The following is a 16,385-nucleotide window of genomic DNA, read 5'->3' as shown; positions in this document are numbered from 1 at the left end:
GATATATATATAAAAAATTAGCCGGGCATAGTGGCGCATGCCTGTAGTCCCAGCTACTCGGGAGGCTGAGGCAGAAGGATCACTGGAGCCCAGGAGTTTGAGGTTGCTGTGAGCTAGGCTGACGCCACGGCACTCACTCTAGCCTGGACAACAAAGCGAGACTCTGTCTCAAAAAAAAAAAAAAAAAAAATCGAGGCTGGAAATGGCCGAATTATCTCAATTCAGCCTTCACTGAGTCTTCCATCCCTGCTCGGCCTCAGAATGAATGGTTTGTGACAACACTGAGGGCTTCTGTGATGGGAGGGGAGGGCTGGGGCTGCCCATTCAGGAGAGAGGCAGGGCCCTGCCTGCCTGCGAGGGAGGGGCTGCCTCAGGCCCCGCCCAAGCGTCCCAGGGCCTTGCCCGGCTCCACCTGGGCTTGGTGTGGCCTCTGTGGCTGTAGTGCAGTGAGGGCCGCCGGAGTCCTAGGCACACGCACTTGTTCCAAAGCGCCTCTCCAGTCAAAGCCTGCTGACTTGGGCGAGGCACCCTGGCGGGGAAGGACAGGTGAGGTAGAAGCTAAAATAGAATAGAAATAATAATAATGGGAAGCACTTAAATAGTGTTCCTATGTGTCAGCCATAGTTCTAGGTGGTTTACATGTATTACTTCGTTTAGTTCTCACAACACCCTACGAGATAGGTGCTTTTTATCCCCATTCTACAGATGAGAAAACAGGCCCAGAGAAGTTAAATGACTTGCCCACATCACGCAGCGAGTAGATGGGAGTCAGGATTTGAGCTCAGGCGGCTGGGCTCCATACTTCATGACGCTCCCAGCCACTGCTACGCTGGAGGAGTTAAATAGGCAACGTGCTTGTGTAAACGGTTGGAGCACAAATTTTAAGTGAGCTTTGTTGAGGACCGTGAGTTTGCCTGGGAGGCTTCCCAAAGGTTTCCAGGCAGCTGGTGGCTCCGCCCCGCCCTTATCGCAGCCCCCAGCCCCGCCGCCTCCCCACACCAGCTTCCCTCCGGCCGTGCTGATTCACTCGCCTCTCCGCACCCACACCCCAGCCATGGCCCTGTGGCTGCAGCTGCTGCCTCTGCTGCTCTCGCGGGCCCAAGGGGACCCCGGGGGTGAGCGATCCCTGGAAGAGTGTGCTGGGCACAGAAAGGGGGTCGCTTAGGGGGTGGTGTGTGTGTGTGTGTGTGTGTGTAAGATCCAGGATGGCCCGGAGGGCAGAGGAGAGGTGAGAAAGAGGAGTCGAGGTGCGGGGTGTCTTGCCATGTGGACCTGCCCTAACCGCCGCCCTCGCCTCCCCTAGCTTCTCTGGACGGCCGCCCTGGGGACCGGGTGAATCTCTCCTGCGTGGGGGTCTCGCACCCCATCCGCTGGGCCTGGGCGCCTAGCTTCCCGGCGTGCAAGGGTCTGTCCAAAGGACGCCGCCCAATCCTGTGGGCCTTGCCAAGCGGGATCCCCACCGTGCCTCCCCTCCAGCCCTTCGCCGGCCGCCTCCGCTCCCTGGACCCTAGTATCCAGCGGCTGGAGCTCCTCTTGAGCGCGGGGGACTCGGGCACCTTTTTCTGCAGGGGCCGCCACGAGGACGAGAGCCGTACGGTGCTTCACGTGCTGGGGGACAGGGCCGACTGCAGGGCCCCCGGGACTACCCCCGGTAGGTCGGTAGGTCGAGGCCTGTGAGCACAGCAGGACTAGCTCCGACACATACCGGGAGGTGGGAGAGGGACCTTGCTGGGAGTTCCTGAGCGAGAGAGCTGTCGTACCCCTAACCTCGGCGTCCCTCCCCGTCACGCTGTCCCCCCAGCGTCCGTGTATCCCCAGCTCCTGATCCCGCTACTGGGCGCTGGGCTGCTGCTGGGACTGGGAGCTTTGGGCGTGGTCTGGTGGCTGCGCAGGTGAGTACGAGGGGCGGGCCCTGGCTTTTGCGGCAAAGCCAGAAGCGGGAGGGGCAGGACCAGAACCTTCTCAGACCGACGAGCTGGATCTGGAGCCCGGGGCGTGGCTTGGAGAAGACTGGGAGAGGTCAGAATTAGGGAGCGAGGCGACGGGCTGGCGAGTGGAGCCCAGGCTAGAGGAGCCAAGCCAGGAGGGCCCCGGGGTCAGAGCGTGGGCTAGACTGTTTATGGGGGTAGAGCCTAAGCTGGGGTTTGTGTGTGGCGGGGAGTAGCGGGCGGGGGTCTGAATCTGCAAGTTGCTAGGCCGTCGTCGGCCGGCCTGGGGCCGAGGAGACCCAGAGAGACAAGGCTGGTGATGCTCAGAGACTCTTATGTGTTCCTTACAGGCGCCCGCCCCCGCCCCCGCTTCGACCACTCCCCAGATTTGGTGAGACTAACTCCACCCCATTTTCCTTCTCCTACCTGCGCATTCCCCACCCGTCAACTCCTGAGTCTGAGCCCTTTCTGGGAGCAGACAAGTTGGTCACTTTCTCTCCATCCTTCAGCTCTGTCCCCCCCACATAGCTTCACTCTTGAAAGCCGAGCCTCCGAGGCCAGTAAAGGAGGAGGAGCCCGGGATTCCAGGGTACCTGGACCAGGAGCAGGTAAAGGATGGGGGATGGGGAGGGGCCTGGCCAGAATCCCTTAGGAAAGCAAACCGAGAGAGAGGCCTGCACCTCAAGGGAACCAGACTTCCAGATCATCCTGTCTTCCTCCTCCTCCTCCCTCAGAGCCTGCTCTACGCGGATCTGGACTACACGGCCCTCCGAAGCCCTCGCCGGCTGTCCACAGTGGCTCCTGCTGACGCTGCCACCGTCTATGCAGTTGTAGTTTGAAGGGAAGCCTTTACTCCAAGCCTCCCAAGCTGGGGCTCCCAGCTCTCCATAATCCCTTTCCCCTCTTTGGCCCCTCACCTGGAAGAGGAAGGCACCATGGGATAGAAGTGAGCACTAGACGGGGAGTCAGGAGACCTGCGCCCCAGGCTATCTCTGCACTGATCTTCTCCCTCACTTACTCCATCTCTCCTTTAATTCCCATGTCTGCTTCACCACTGGTGTCCTTTCTAAACCAGATCAAGCCCAATCTCCCTATCTTTATTTAATTTTTAATTTCTATTTATTTATTTTTAATCTCTTGTGCCCTGGTTCCACAGAAGAATGTCTCCATCTTAAGACATCAGTATCTCGTAGACTGTTGCCCTATCTCTTCCCTCCCCTCACAGTCAAGCTTTTTGAACCAGGGGCATACATGTGTCTCTTCCATGTTCTTCTTCACTCCACCCCACTGCTCATCTGCTGAAATTGCTCATCTGCTCTGTCTCCATAAGGTTGCCAGTGATGCCCGAAGAGCCACACCCAGTAGACATTTTTTAGTATGTGTTTGGCTTGGCCTTTGATTATTCCCTTCTTTAAGCTGTTTTTCTTTGCTGCTCATGTCTTCCTTTTGGACTCCTCTTCCTTACTCCCTATCTTCAGAGTATTCCCCACCAATCTAGGTTTGTCCCCTTCTCCCAACCCTGTTTTTCTGTTTTGTTTTGTTTTTTGAGACAGAGTCTTGCTCTGTGCAGTGGCATCATCACAGCTTTTAGCAAGCTTAAACTTCTGGGTTCAAGCAGTCCTCCTGCCTCAGCCTCCCAAGTAGCTGGGACTACAGGCATGCCTTGCTAATTTTTCGTAAAGATGGGGGTCTTGATTTTGCTCAGGCTGGTTTCAAACACAAGTGATACTCCCTCCTTGGCCTCCCAGAGTGCTAGGATTACAGGCATCCTTTCTCCCCCTTCTTCCTCTTCCAAGAAGCTCTCACCCACAGCCAGTTTTTAGCCCCCGCCCACCTCTGCAAAATGACACTCAGAACTCTCTTCAGCTTAGATATCAAATTTGGAATTTCTAAACTGCTCCTCAGACCTTCCACCTGGCTGGCCCCAGGCATTTTGCACCCAGCATGTCAAACTCAACTCATTGTCATCTCCCAAGCCACCCACTTAATCCTCCTCTGAATTCTCTCTTGAGTAACCCAGTTGCCCAAACCAGAAACCGGGAGTCATGCAGACCTTCCTTCCTCACTACCACACAATGAGCCATCAAGTCCAGTCTTTCTATCTTAATGTCACTAACAAATCCACACCCTTCTCCATGCCCAGCGCTGCCACCTGAATGTACTCTCTTCATTTTCTTCCTGGATTCCCCATATCCCTACCTCATCCCCAGCTTTTGCTTTCCTCCCTGAAGCCAGAGAGATCCTCTCCAAGTGCTTAATGCTTCTGACAGCCTTTATTTCAGATGAGATCAGGCACTTTTAGGGTCGTATGTTCGTAGACAAGACAGCCCTTATTTCAGAACTACAGTATTTCTTTCCTTAGCCTTCAACTCTGCACCCATGGGCCTTGGCTTTGGATACAAGGCCCTACAGTACTCTGTCCACTATCCAGGCTTATTTCTTTTCTTCTTTTTTTTGAGACAGAGTCTCACTTTGTTGCCCTGGCTAGAGTGCCTTGGCATCAGCCTAGCTCACAGCAACCTCAAACTCCTGGGCTCAAGCAGTCCTTCTGCCTCAGCCTCCCAAGTAGTTAGGACTACAGGCATGAGCCACCATGCTCAGCTAATTTTTTTCTATGTATTATTATTATTATTATTTTTTTTTCTGAGACAGAGTCTCACTTTGTTGCCCAGGCTAGAGTGAGTCCCATGGCATCAGCCTAGCTCACAGCAACCTCCAACTCCTAGGCTCAAGCAATCCTACTGCCTTAGCCTCCCAAGTAGCTGGGACTACAGGCATGCGCCACCATGCCCAGCTAATTTTTTCTATATATATTAGTTGGTCAATTAATTTCTTTCTATTTATGGTAGTGACGGGGTCTCATTCTTGCTCAGATTGGTTTCGAACTCCTGAGCTCAAACGATCCGCCCACCTTGGCCTCCCAGAGAGCTAGGATTGCAGGCGTGAGCCACTGTGCCCGGCCTCTATATATTTTTAGTTGGCCAATTAATTCCTTTCTATTTTCAGTAGAGACAGGGTCTCACTCTTGCTCAGGCTGGTCTTGAACTCCTGACCTTAAGGGATCCTTCCACTTCGGCCTCCCAGAGTGCTAGGATTACAGGCATAAGCCACCAGGCCTGGCCCAGGCTTATTTCTGTCACTCCATATGCATAAAACATGCTAGGCTGAGAATTTCTCCACAGCCCCAAAATATGCTTTGCCCAGTGCAATTCCTTCTTCCTGGATTACCCTCTTCCCTCCACCCCACTACTTGCCTGGCTAATTCTTATTTATCCTCAGGACTCAGTTCAAGGGTAGCCTTTTCTGGAAAGTTGTTCGTGATCCTCTTTTCCCATCCCTGCATACACTTTGATGTCCTAGGGAGCCCCCTTTTTTCCCCTCATAGAAACAGGCTCCCATGAATTGTTCCATCACAACTTGTATTTCAACTTGTAAGGAATTTTCATGTGCCCTGACATCAGGAGACTGACCCTTTTGATGCCACTGCTAAGCCTCAGTAAATGAGTGAATGAAAATGAATGTTCCTGGAAGTGTCATTTCTTTTTCTCTATCAAATAGGGGTGGAGTGGTGTTCTACCACTCTCTGAATCATCTGAGATTTAGATAAACTCAGTGAGTGATCCACCTACACACTCTCTTCCCTGCCCTCAATACATTTGCCACAACAGAAATTCTGTTTTTTCTATCTTGTGTCCAAGCACTTATGACATGGTTGGGCAATGAGTCAGTAAATGCCTAATGGGAGGTTTTTGAATGAAAGAGACCTTCCCTGAACTGACCCCAACCTCGGTTTCAGCCCTGCCCCATCCCTATGCCCCAGTAAGACACCAGCCACAGCCCAGTCTAAAAGTTCAATTCCATTTTATTGGCTCTGAGAGAGAATACTCACCCAGTGGCCCCTATCCTTTTTCCCACACTCTGCCCTCCCCCGTCTTGAGGCCCTTCCCCCACTACTGCCTACTCAACATCTCTATCTAACCCTCCTTCCTCTTCTACTTTCCATGCTGCCCTACCCAAGGACAGGCCCTCAGGTGTGTGGGCGTGTGCTGAGCACCAAGCAGAGGGAGCTGAGCCCAGCACCGGCCTTCTCCAGTTCCGAGCAGGACACAGGTACCAGGGTGACATCAGAGAGCTTCTGCAGTGCCTGTAGGGAGGACATGGAATGGAGAGAGGGAGTAAGACGCTGAGGTCGGAGCCAGCCCCCCCCTTAGATGGGCCTCACCCAGGCTTCTAGAAAAGAGACCCCTCTATCCTCCCACTAGGAAAACCCGAAACTCCTTTTTCTGGTTATTGGTGGTGGAGCTTCTACCCTCCCTCACCTCCTGGCTGTTGGGCAGGTCCCCACCTCCACGGTGCAGGAGGAAAGGGGGCACGCCAGGCAACCCAGGACGAAGAAAGAGACAGTCAGCAGCTGCGTCATCTGGGAGGGTCAGGGAGGCATATGGGTGATCTGTCAGCACTGCCATTGACTGGGGAAGAGAAAAGAGGAAGCATGCAAGTCTCAGTTTCTCAACAATTGAATCTGCCTGCCCTACCACCACTAAGGGCTGGGGATAGAGTTACATTTGTGGCATAATGACAGCAAGCACATAGGTTTACTATGTGTCAGACACTGTTCTAAGCACTTTGGTTACCTTTCCTAATTTCCAACTTGGACTCGCATGCAGTTCTTTTCACCTGCAACTCTCTTCTTCCCTTCTTCAGCCCCCACCTGTCTGTCCTATCCATACTTAGAGTCACAGCTTAGATGTCAGTCACCTCTGGGGAATTTCTTGAAACTCTGGAAGAGCAAGTCAATCACCCCTGTTCTGCAGTCTCCCAGCTCCCTGTCCCGCTGTTGTAACTTCTTCTTCTTCTTCTTTTTTTTTGAGACAGAGTCTCACTTTGTTGCCCAGGCTAGAGTGAGTGCCCTGGCGTCAGCCTAGCTCACAGCAACCTCAAACTCAAGCGATCCTCCTGCCTCAGCCTGTAGCTGGGACTACAGGCATGCGCCACCATGCCCGGCTAATTTTTTCTGTATATATTAGTTGGCCAATTAATCTGTTTCTATTTATAGTAGAGACGGGTCTCGCTTTTGCTGATTGGGCTGTTGCTCAGGTTGGTTTCCAACTCCTGAGCTCAAACGATCCGCCCACCTTGGCCTCCCAGAGAGCTAGGATTACGGCGGCGTGAGCCACCGCGCCTGGCCTGTAGTGACTTCTTATTTACTTTCGTGTTCTGACCACTAGAGGGAAAGCCAGGTGAGGGCAGGCATGGGGCTAATTCCCGAAGCCTCCCACCTTCCCGCCAGCCCGGCCGGAGCCACGCCGCTTCCGTTTGCCCCACTCCCTCGGCCCGCCCTCCTCACCCTGACTGCCTTCTGGGCGGCGTCGCTGCTGCCCGCCACGACGGTGCGGGGCCCCCCCATGCCACAGAGGCCGCGCAGGTGGGAGGGGCCCGAGACGGGCACAGTTGAGACGGCAAAGTCCTGGGGAGAGCAAGGGCAGGCGTTGAGGAGCGAGGGAAGGGCGAGGGCAGAAACCCTCCAACGGGCCGCGCTCGGCCGCTCCCTCCCCTCGGGCTCTCGGCCCTTCCCACCCGCTCGCTCCCAGGCCCGGTCCCTGTCCTCACCCGGAACGTGTCGGCCACGATCTCCGCCCCTCGGTGATTGGTCCACTTGGAGAGGCCTACGAAAAACTCCCGGCCTGAGTCCGGGAGGCGGCGGCGGTCTGAGGGCGGGAGTTGGAAGCAGGGCCGCAGACGACCCAGTCCCCCCAGCTCCGTGTCCCTGTGCCAAGACCCGGGAGTGCCGGCGCCCAGCCTCACCGGTGAAGAGCACATCAGTGCCGTCCAGCGTCGCGTTCTCGTCTCCCATCTCCACAACTCGGAGCCCCAGGTCCTGGAGGGCCTTGCGGACCCCATCAACCTTAGGGCAGGAGAAGGGGGCGCGGGGCTGACGCAGTCCCACTCCCAATTCTTCCCCAAAGCCCCGGACGTCAGCTCCTCCCACCTTTCCCTACCACACCCTTGCTCGGCGGCGCTCACCTCTGGCCTGCGAGCGGGGCTCCAGGGCCGCGTGATTAGGGCGGTGTCCCCTTGGATCACAGCCGTGTCACCAAGCAGTGGTCCCAGTGGCAGGGACTCCTCAGGAGGCAGTTCTAGCAACTGCAGCCCCAGTCGCTGTCTCAGTTTACCTCCCAGCACCCCGTGCTCCCTTTGAGCTTTGGCCAAGTCCAGAGCCAGAAGGCCGGCCCCCGCACCTTCCCCCGACGCCAGGCTCTCTGGGACCCCCCGGATCAGGGCATGGGAGCAGCGGCCCAGCCCCTCCCCTGACGTCCCCATCCCATCCACAGAGACGCCCCCTCCGGCCGTGCTGGTTTCTTGGTTTTCTCTTATTTCACCTGTCTGGGAGAAGGAACATAAAAGGTGGGAGGCAGAGAAAGACATGCAGAGAAGGGTGTGCGGCGACGTTAAGAGCGCCCAGGTCTTCCTCCCGCCATCTCTGGGCGCCCCTCCCACTCCGCCCCACCCCCTCCCGACCTTCCTCTCCCGTCGACCTCACTCTACCCGCACCCTCCCGAGTCTGCTTCTTTAAGAGGAGTCCGAAGAACAAGGCTGGGATCCCTAATCTCCAAAACACCTGTTGCCCGGGCTCTGGGGCTAGGTTAGGTCCCTGGCCGGCGCCCCTCTTGGCAACCACTAGGATGCGCTCACTCCCCAAAAATGCAGCGGCCCCGCCCCCTTAACCCTCAGCTGCTCGCTGGTACAGGGACCTTAAGTCTGGCCCCGGACCCACAGGGACTATGGGACGCGGAGAAAGCTGGGGAGAGAGTCAGGGCCTGGGGGATGGAAGTCCCGGATGCCCGAATGAGGCGAGGAGAGAGGGGTGAGGGGAGGAATTAGAGCCTAAGGAGTTAAGCATCCTCTCTCCACCCCGGCCCGACACGCTGCCCCTAGCACGACCCAGTAAAAACCAGACTTAGTCCCGGAGGACTGGGAGAGGTCTAAAACGAAATGCAAGGGGCGGGGAAACAGTGGGCGTGGTTCCGGGCACTCCAGGCTCCCGGACCCGATCCCCAGTACATCTTCCCCCAAAGTGCACTCCACCAGCTCCGCGCCCACATGCTGGTTCCCCGCACTCTGTCCGGTGCAGGTATGGTCCCGGCATCCCCAAACTCCGGCCCCCACACGGTCCAGGGGACACCCCCAATCCCAGACTCACCTCCAACTGCCACCCCCACTCCAGTCGCGCTGTGATCTCGGCTGGGGTCCCACCCCCTGTGGACAGAGTTGGTGAGGAAAGGAGTCCCAGTCTTAAGCCTCGGGAACTGGGAGGTCCAAATTTGGGGGGTCCTCGGGTAGGCGAGCTCAGGTACTACGATGGGGCGGGGGCGAGACGGTCTGGCTGCTCCGGGGCATTGTCTAAGCGGGACGGGGCGGGGCTTCTGGAGGCCACACCCGTTCCGCCCAGCTATGCCGCGCCCATTCCACCCAAACTGGGCCCCCCTTGCCAGAAGTCAGCACCGCCCCGCGAGCGCTGCCTAGGCCCACCCAGGTCTGGCCGGCCCTGGTGGCGGGACTGCAAATGCGACATGGATCACAGGACAGCACTACGGTGGACCCGCACTAAAAATCGCAGCCCCGCCACAAATGGCTTCTGCCCTGAGCTCAAGATCACTGATCTACTCCTCATCTGGTGTCACCGTCACTTCAAGCCACCTTTGTGTAAGAAAGACCACTAGATTTTTATTGTGTATTTTATTACTGAAATAGGTTGTCCTACCCAACCCACAATAAAAATCTCACCCAGGCCTTCATCCCCTCCCCTCTTCCCAGCCCTGCACAGTGCTCCAGGGCTCCCTGCCCACTGGCCATTTTGGAGTGTGTCCATTGGGTAGCAATATGGAAACTACCCAGAGCCTCTGTGGAGAAAATGGAGGTGGCTGAGAGAACTCCAGGATGGGCTTATTTGAGGGCCTTGGCCACTTGCTCATAGGCCAGCTCGATCTCCTCATCATCTGGACAGGTGGAGGCGAATTCTTCCTGAGAATAGGCGTTCCTCAAGTACCGATGCACTCCCCGGAGTGCCTCAGGGATGGCAAATCCCCGGTACTTCTTACACACCACCTGGGATGGGGAGAGGAGAGCCACAAACATGTTAGCCCCAGGGAAGCCACTGCTGGTCTTTCCCTTCTCTCAAGACCTACATGATAAAACCAGCCTTCATCATCTGGCTTCTCTGCCTGCAATTCTTTTTTTTTTTTTTTTTTGAGACAGAGTCTCGCTTTGTTGCCTAGGCTAGAGTGAGTGCCGTGGCGTCAGCCTAGCTCACAGCAACCTCAAACTCCTGGCTCAAGCAATCCTCCTGCCTCAGCCTCCCAAGTAGCTGGGACTATAGGCATTCGCCACCATGCCCGGCTAATTTTTTGTATATATATTAGTTGGCCAATTAATTTCCTTCTATTTTATAGTAGAGACGGGGTCTCGCTCTTGCTCAGGCTGGTTTTGAACTCCTGACCTCGAGCAATCCGCCCGCCTCGGCCTCCCAGAGAGCTAGGATTACAGGCGTGAGCCACCGCGCCCGGCTTCTGCCTGCAATTCTTATCTGCAGCGTGAATCATCTTACCCAAATCCTCAGCATCTTGTAACATCTTCAGCGCTCCTCTTCACTTCATGAAATTCTGGCCATTAATAACCAGCCCCCTTCCAGACCACCTCATTCCATGGCGTTACTTTTTTCCTCTTGATTTTTTTTAAAGAAATTGACATTGGCCAGGAGAGGTGGCTCACGCCTGTAATCCTAGCACTCTGGGAGGCCAAGGCGGGTGGATTGCTTGAGGTCAGGAGTTCGAAACCAGCCTGAGCAAGAGTGAGACCCCATCTCTACTAAAAATAGAAAGAAATTAATTGGTCAATATATATAATTAGCCAGGCATGATGGCACATGCCTGTAGTCCCAGCTACTTGGGAAGCTGAAGCAGATGGATCGCTTGAGCCCAGGAGTTCGAGGTTGCTGTGAGCTAGGCTGTGGCCACAGACCTCTAGCCCGGGCAACACAGTGAGACTCTGTCTCAAAAAAAAAAAAAAAGACCCCGTCTCTACTATAAATAGAAAGAAATTAATTGGTCAACTAATATATATAGAAAAAATTAGCCGGGCATGGTGGCGCAGGCCTGTAGTCCCAGCTACTCAGGAGGCTGAGGCAGGAGGATTGCTTGAGCCCAGGAGTTTGAGGTTGCTGTGAGCTAGGCTGACGCCACGGCACTCACTCTAGCCTGGGCAACAGATCGAGACTCTGTCTCAAAAAAAAAAAAAAAAAGATTACAACTTGCTGACGCAAGTACCAATCACCATAGATCTTTGTGTCTTTCAATGCCTAGTATATACAGTGGCCTGTTCATGGAATGAGGTGATCTTGAAGGGGGCTGGTTATTAATGGCCAGGATTTCACTAAGTGAAGAGGAGAGCTGAAGATGTTACAAGACTATGAGGACTTGAGAGAGATGATTCACATGGGAGATAAGAATCAGTAGCAAGGCCGGGCACAGTGGCTCATGCCTGTAATCCTGGCATTCTCGGAGGGCAAGGAGGGTGGATTGCTCAAGGTCAGGAGTTCAAAACCAGCCTAAGCAAGAGGGAGACCCCGTCTCTACTATAAAATAGAAAGAAATTAATTGGACAACTAATATATATAGAAAAAATTAGCCGGGCATGGTGGCGCATGCCTGTAGTCCCAGCTACTCGGAAGGCTGAGGCAGGAGGATTGCTTGAGCCCAGGAGTTTGAGGTTGCTGTGAGCTAGGCTGACGCCATGGCACTCACCCTAGCCTGGGAAGCAAAGCGAGACTCTGTCTAAAAAAAAAAAGGAATCAGTAGGAAGAGAAGCCAGATGGTGGAGGTTCTTGAATGCCGGGACAAGAAGGCTGGATTACACAGTCGCGTGGCAGACTGACATTGGGCCCATGTTGCACAAACTAAACCATAGATTTGAGGCTATGACAAAAACACGAGAACCAGTATTTCACTTTCACAAGAGGAAGTGAAGACTGAAGCTATAAAAAGAATTAAAGCTTTGACTTTAGGAAAAGCCTGTTCTGTCTAATCTGGGGATTTGGCAGTTATCACAGATAGGAGGAACATTCTTCAAAGTAATACTGGGGTGTGTTACTCTCAGCCAGTCTGTTAGTACCCGTGGCTTCTATTATGGAATGTAATTCTCTCAAACAGTGGTCTTGCCAGCAAGTGCTGTAAAGACTGGGGTGGGGTCTTCCATTAGTAGCAATCTATGGAAATCACCCTAAGAAAGTCGCCACCTTTGGAGTGGTTGTCATGGAAAGCCTTTAGGGGAGCTCCTTAAAGAGCTCCTTAAAGGCCGGGGCGGTGGCTCACGCCTGTAATCCTAGCTCTCTGGGAGGCCGAGGCGGGCGGATTGCTCGAGGTCAGGAGTTCCAAACCAGCCTGAGCAAGAGCGAGACCCTATCTCTATTATAAATAGAAAGAAATTAATTGGCCAACTAATATATATATAGAAAAAATTAGCCGGGCGTGCCTATAGTCCCAGCTACTTGGGAGGCTGAGGCAGGAGGATTGCTTAAGCCCAGGAGTTTGAGGTTGCTGTGAGCTAGGCTGACGCCACGGCACTCACTCTAGCCTGGGCAACAAAGCGAGACCCTGTCTCAAAAAATGACCACACACCTGTACTATGTGGAGTTTGGGCAACAAGTTGCAGTCAGCCAGGGTGAGCTCGTTGCCATCCAGAAACTTCCTGTGAGAGATGCCCTCATCTTCAGCACTGGTTTCATCCACTTCTTCTGGAAGGGGGGATGTCAAGTAATTGTCTAAAACCTTCAGGGCTTTCAGGAGCCCCTTCTCCAGATCTGTGCAAGAGAGGAAATTGGTTAGAACTTCGAGAGGTTGACATAGTCTAGGAAGCATCATATGGGGTGGATACTAATGGCCAATCCAAAATAATAATAGCTAACACTAATGTAGTTAGTTTTCTATGTGTTATTCTAAGTACTTTACATTTAAAAACAAAACTCCATTTAATTCTCATATCAACCCATGAAATGGGCATTGTTATCCTCATTTTACAGATCCAGAATTGGATTTATAGAGAGGTTAAATGATGGCTCAAAGTCACACAGATAGTTGGATTTGTACTCAGGTGGTCTGGATCTAGTCATTGTTTTTAAGCATAACCCTATTCTGCCAGAAAATAGGCCAGCAGCCAACTAATGTCCCCAATAGGGCAGAAGAGGCTAGGGGACAAATGAGAGGGCCTAAAAGTTTCAGCCAGTGAAAATGCAGGGAAATACAGAGGTAAAGCAAAAATGGAGGGGCTGGGGGAGCTTTACCAACATCTGCTCCATCTCTCTGAACTTCCAGGTACCCCCTAATACCCTCTAACCCCGACTCTTCTCCGTTCCTCCCAGGACCCAGGCCTTTGACCTCCAAGACTTACTATCATTGAGTGCTGGGTTTGAATTCTTGATGTAGGCAGAAAATTTGGCAAATATGTCCAGTCCAGCTGTGTTGGACTCAGGGTTCAGAGCTGCCAACTTGGGGTACCTGAAAGCCAATGGGAAAAACAAGGTAAGATATCTCGTTGGGAGAAGACTCAGCTAGCTTCCCTGCCCCAGCCCCATCACCATCTGTTTTCCATTCTTCAACCTCTCTGTTTCCCAGAGTCTCCCATGTCCCCCCTCCCCTTTCTGAGTGTCCCTATACCTGGGAGGGCACAGCACTGCCTCCAGAAATTCCTCAATCTTGTTGGTGTCTGTGTGTACTTCAGTGCCATACAGCAGGAATGGGAGCTGTCCTCCTGGGCACAGTTTCTGCACTGTCTCGGTCCGCCTAGAGAAGGGCCCAGGCATCAGGACAGGAAAAGTGGGTCAGAGAGAACCAGAACCAGGGGATGAAGGGATGAGGGAAGAGAAAGGGACTCCAGGTAGAGGGGGAAAAAGGTTCAAGATAGAAGGACTATGTGGGTGAGTGTGTATGCACACGTATGTACGCAAGGGGTGTTTAGAGGAACAGAAGTGAGCCCACCTCTTGGTGTCAACGGTGGTGACGTTGAAGGTGACTCCCTTGAGCCAGAGCACCATAAACAGTCTCTGGGAGAAGGGGCAGTTCCCAATCTTGGCCCCATCACTGCCAGCCTGAAAAGCAACCCCCACTCCAAGGTTAGGCCCAGTGTACCCCACACACCCCCAAGCCATCCTCTACATTGCTACTCCCAGACCAGCTGTTTTCTGTCTAGTCATGACACATACACCGTCCTCCACTAAAAGCTCCCCCCAGAACTGGCTTCCCCATTCTTGGGCCTACATCAAACCAAGGTAGATCAGTGGGAAAATTTTCTGCAAAGGCAGGGTTCTGGTTTCCCAGAGACTGAGGACAGGTGGAAGGTAGGCCAAGGGAATGGATCTTGGGGAACTCCGTACTCTAGAGAGGCAACAGTGTGGGACTTTGGTGGGGCCAGAGTTGTAGACTAGAGGCCTGGACTCCTGGGTTCCTGAATGGAGTAGTGTCTGAGGACAGGAGAGGTGGAGTGAGGTTTGGCAGCTGACTGGAGAGTTGAGTCAAGGGGTCCCAAGTGTCACCCTAGAAATGTGGAGGGCCTTGCAGAAGGGGGCTGCCCTCTAATTAGCAAGTGATGACCTCATTGCCCCAAGGGACACCTCCCCCTAAGCTGAGGGTGATTCATCTCTCTGTCTCTGGCCTCAGCAGCTTCCTTCCTGGCAAGGAAGTGGGGGCAGGGACCTGTGAGGCTGAGGCCTAGGCAGCTAGCCCCCCACCTGCACTGCTGGGGTGTCCCAGCACAAGTCCTCTGACTGCAGATAATCCTTCCTACACAGGACATGGCCTGGATTCTCAGCGGCAAAGCCTCACCCAGGAAGGAGTAAATATAGCCCCGGAGGCGGAGGCGAGTGTGAGAGTGAGGTGGGACCACACCTAAGAAGGCAGACCCAAGAGAGGTGAACTTCACTGGGCCTGGGAAGAGGGAATGGCTGCCTGAGACCTGAGTAGAAAGGAAAGGGAGAGACATGCAGGAACACACAAAAGCGGGGGAGTGGAAAGGAAGGAGCAGGAAAGCAGAAGGTAGGGAGAATGTGCAACAGGGAGACGTGAAGACAGAGGGGACGACACCGAAGCTAGAGGGAGGGCACTGAGATGAGGTCCCCAGACCGGGAAAGAGGGCAGCGCTGGTGGGGAGGGGAGCGGCCACTGGAATGGGGAAGAGCCGGGCAGACACAGAGAAGGCGGCAGCCTGCGGTTTCCATCCCCAAAAGCCACGGGACCACCTCTCCTCATCACACCACAGAGAGAGGAGAGAGTCGGGCGAATCTTCTCCTGCTTCTACAACTCCCAAATCCTGAGTGCCCTAACCCAGCTCTCCTGATTTCTCTCCCACCTATCTTCTGGCAGCTACCACGGAACTCCCATCTCCTTGCCGCCTCCCCTTCTCTGGCGTCCTGGGGACGTTCGTCATCACCGGATCGCCTTTCCAGCCGCTTCCGAGCTGCACTCCCACTCCCCTCTCTTTCCTCGCACCCCACCAATTCTTCCCAGTGCTCTTCCCTCACTCTCAAGCCTTCAACACACCCTCTTCCTTGAAACCGCCCCTGCCACACGCGCCCCACACCTCTCCCTACAGCACCCTCACCCTCCGAGCTCCTCCTGGGGCCACACGCCCCAGCTGCTGCCCCTCTACCCTCCCCAACCCCGCTGGGCTCCCGCTCGCTGCCCCTTTCTCTCCCCGTCCCTCCTTCGGCTCGCCCTCCACCCACCCCAGTCTTACTCCTGGAAACTCTCCTTTTTCTCTACCTTCCCTTCCTTTAGGCTGCTAGAAATTCGCACTTTTACGAACTTTTCTGGGCTAATTCTAAAACTCTCATTCCCTGCTTACAAGTTAATTTTCTCCCCCTCCCGTCCCCCCCAAAAGATTGCACGTGGGGTTGGGAGTGGGGGGTCAAGGAGGGAAGGGATTGAGAGTTGAGGCTGGGGCTGGCTTCCAGGAATTTGGACGGCAAAGGAGAGAGAAGGTGTTCTTACCTTCACGAACAATTCGACCTGCGGTTGTTCTTCAGCCATGGTTGCGTTGAGGACCAGGAAGTGGCTGTCGCTGGGGGAACTGGGAGGGGCTGGGGCCAAGGAAGGCGGGTCTCACAGTCAGGAATTCTCTCCCCCAGACCTAGGGCTGTTCCCTCAGAGCGATACAAGCCTAGTCAGACCCACTAGCCCCAGACACGGCCTACCTGCCGGCCCAGCGAACCCACACCCGGCTCCTCAAGCTCTGGCCCTAGGCGGCCTGGAGCCTGGAGCCGGGAGCCGCTGACTCACCAACGAGCCCCGCCCTGAACCTGGGGAGGAGAACGGGAGGGGGCGGGATTGAAGGAGTAGGGAGTGGGTCCCGCAGGAAAGTCCTCAGGTCTCCCAGAGGATTTAGATGGGGGTGTTAAGGGGAGGGAGTCCT

General features: G+C 54.5%; 3 protein-coding genes across 6 annotated transcripts; 1 reads left to right on the top strand and 2 right to left on the bottom strand.

The window, feature by feature from the left end:
- The first annotated feature begins 1,030 nt into the window (after positions 1 to 1,030).
- On the top strand, positions 1,031 to 4,757 carry MPIG6B (megakaryocyte and platelet inhibitory receptor G6b). Of its 3 annotated transcripts, none has more exons than XM_076003486.1 (6): positions 1,031 to 1,115; positions 1,304 to 1,651; positions 1,802 to 1,892; positions 2,279 to 2,319; positions 2,457 to 2,536; positions 2,663 to 4,757. In XM_076003486.1, the coding sequence occupies exons 1-6, from the start codon at positions 1,055 to 1,057 to the stop codon at positions 2,765 to 2,767; spliced, it is 726 nt and encodes a 241-aa protein (XP_075859601.1). In that variant the 5' UTR covers positions 1,031 to 1,054; the 3' UTR covers positions 2,768 to 4,757. The 3 variants fall into 3 exon arrangements, with proteins under 3 accessions (XP_075859601.1, XP_012596463.1, XP_075859602.1); XM_012741009.3 differs by having other exon boundaries at positions 2,438 to 2,536; XM_076003487.1 differs by lacking the exon at positions 1,802 to 1,892 and having other exon boundaries at positions 2,438 to 2,536.
- A 1,015-nt stretch (positions 4,758 to 5,772) lies between these two features.
- On the bottom strand, positions 5,773 to 9,359 carry DDAH2 (DDAH family member 2, ADMA-independent). 2 transcript variants are annotated; one of them, XM_012740994.3, is made up of 7 exons: positions 9,130 to 9,359; positions 7,953 to 8,312; positions 7,734 to 7,833; positions 7,539 to 7,612; positions 7,276 to 7,395; positions 6,248 to 6,397; positions 5,773 to 6,072 (listed from the first exon to the last, which is right to left on the bottom strand). In XM_012740994.3, exons 2-7 carry the CDS (start codon positions 8,247 to 8,249, stop codon positions 5,956 to 5,958), a joined length of 858 nt encoding a protein of 285 aa, XP_012596448.1. In that variant the 5' UTR covers positions 8,250 to 8,312; positions 9,130 to 9,359; the 3' UTR covers positions 5,773 to 5,955. The 2 variants fall into 2 exon arrangements, with proteins under 2 accessions (XP_012596448.1, XP_012596449.1); XM_012740995.3 differs by lacking the exon at positions 9,130 to 9,359 and having other exon boundaries at positions 7,953 to 8,577.
- A 291-nt stretch (positions 9,360 to 9,650) lies between these two features.
- CLIC1 (chloride intracellular channel 1) lies at positions 9,651 to 16,240 on the bottom strand. Its single transcript, XM_020286934.2, has 6 exons — positions 15,965 to 16,240; positions 13,958 to 14,067; positions 13,637 to 13,762; positions 13,371 to 13,477; positions 12,602 to 12,783; positions 9,651 to 10,034 (listed from the first exon to the last, which is right to left on the bottom strand). Exons 1-6 carry the CDS (start codon positions 16,001 to 16,003, stop codon positions 9,873 to 9,875), a joined length of 726 nt encoding a protein of 241 aa, XP_020142523.1. The 5' UTR covers positions 16,004 to 16,240; the 3' UTR covers positions 9,651 to 9,872.
- Positions 16,241 to 16,385: the final 145 nt, after the last annotated feature.

Source organism: Microcebus murinus, chromosome 5, assembly GCF_040939455.1.
Source record: "Microcebus murinus isolate Inina chromosome 5, M.murinus_Inina_mat1.0, whole genome shotgun sequence".
In the NCBI taxonomy this organism is placed as follows: domain Eukaryota; kingdom Metazoa; phylum Chordata; class Mammalia; order Primates; family Cheirogaleidae; genus Microcebus; species Microcebus murinus.
Note: the sequence above shows the minus strand (reverse complement) of the source record. Positions and strands in the feature narration are given on the sequence as shown.

Excerpts from the sequence above, each read along its gene's own strand:
- MPIG6B (XM_076003486.1), top strand. The coding sequence starts at position 1,055 with ATGGCCCTGTGGCTGCAGCTGCTGCCTCTGCTGCTCTCGCGGGCCCAA. Across the intron at positions 1,652-1,801 it reads GGCCCCCGGGACTACCCCCG|CGTCCGTGTATCCCCAGCTC; the intron begins GTAGGTCGGTAG and ends CTGTCCCCCCAG. Across the intron at positions 2,537-2,662 it reads GGTACCTGGACCAGGAGCAG|AGCCTGCTCTACGCGGATCT; the intron begins GTAAAGGATGGG and ends CTCCTCCCTCAG.
- DDAH2 (XM_012740995.3), bottom strand. The coding sequence starts at position 8,354 with ATGTCTTTCTCTGCCTCCCACCTTTTATGTTCCTTCTCCCAGACAGGT. Across the intron at positions 6,398-7,275 it reads CCGCCCAGAAGGCAGTCAGG|TCAATGGCAGTGCTGACAGA; the intron begins GTGAGGAGGGCG and ends TCTCTTCCCCAG. Across the intron at positions 6,073-6,247 it reads ACCTGCCCAACAGCCAGGAG|GCACTGCAGAAGCTCTCTGA; the intron begins GTGAGGGAGGGT and ends TCCTCCCTACAG.
- CLIC1 (XM_020286934.2), bottom strand. The coding sequence starts at position 16,003 with ATGGCTGAAGAACAACCGCAGGTCGAATTGTTCGTGAAG. Across the intron at positions 13,763-13,957 it reads ACCACCGTTGACACCAAGAG|GCGGACCGAGACAGTGCAGA; the intron begins GTGGGCTCACTT and ends GCCCTTCTCTAG. Across the intron at positions 10,035-12,601 it reads CCAAACTCCACATAGTACAG|GTGGTGTGTAAGAAGTACCG; the intron begins GTGTGTGGTCAT and ends TCCCCATCCCAG.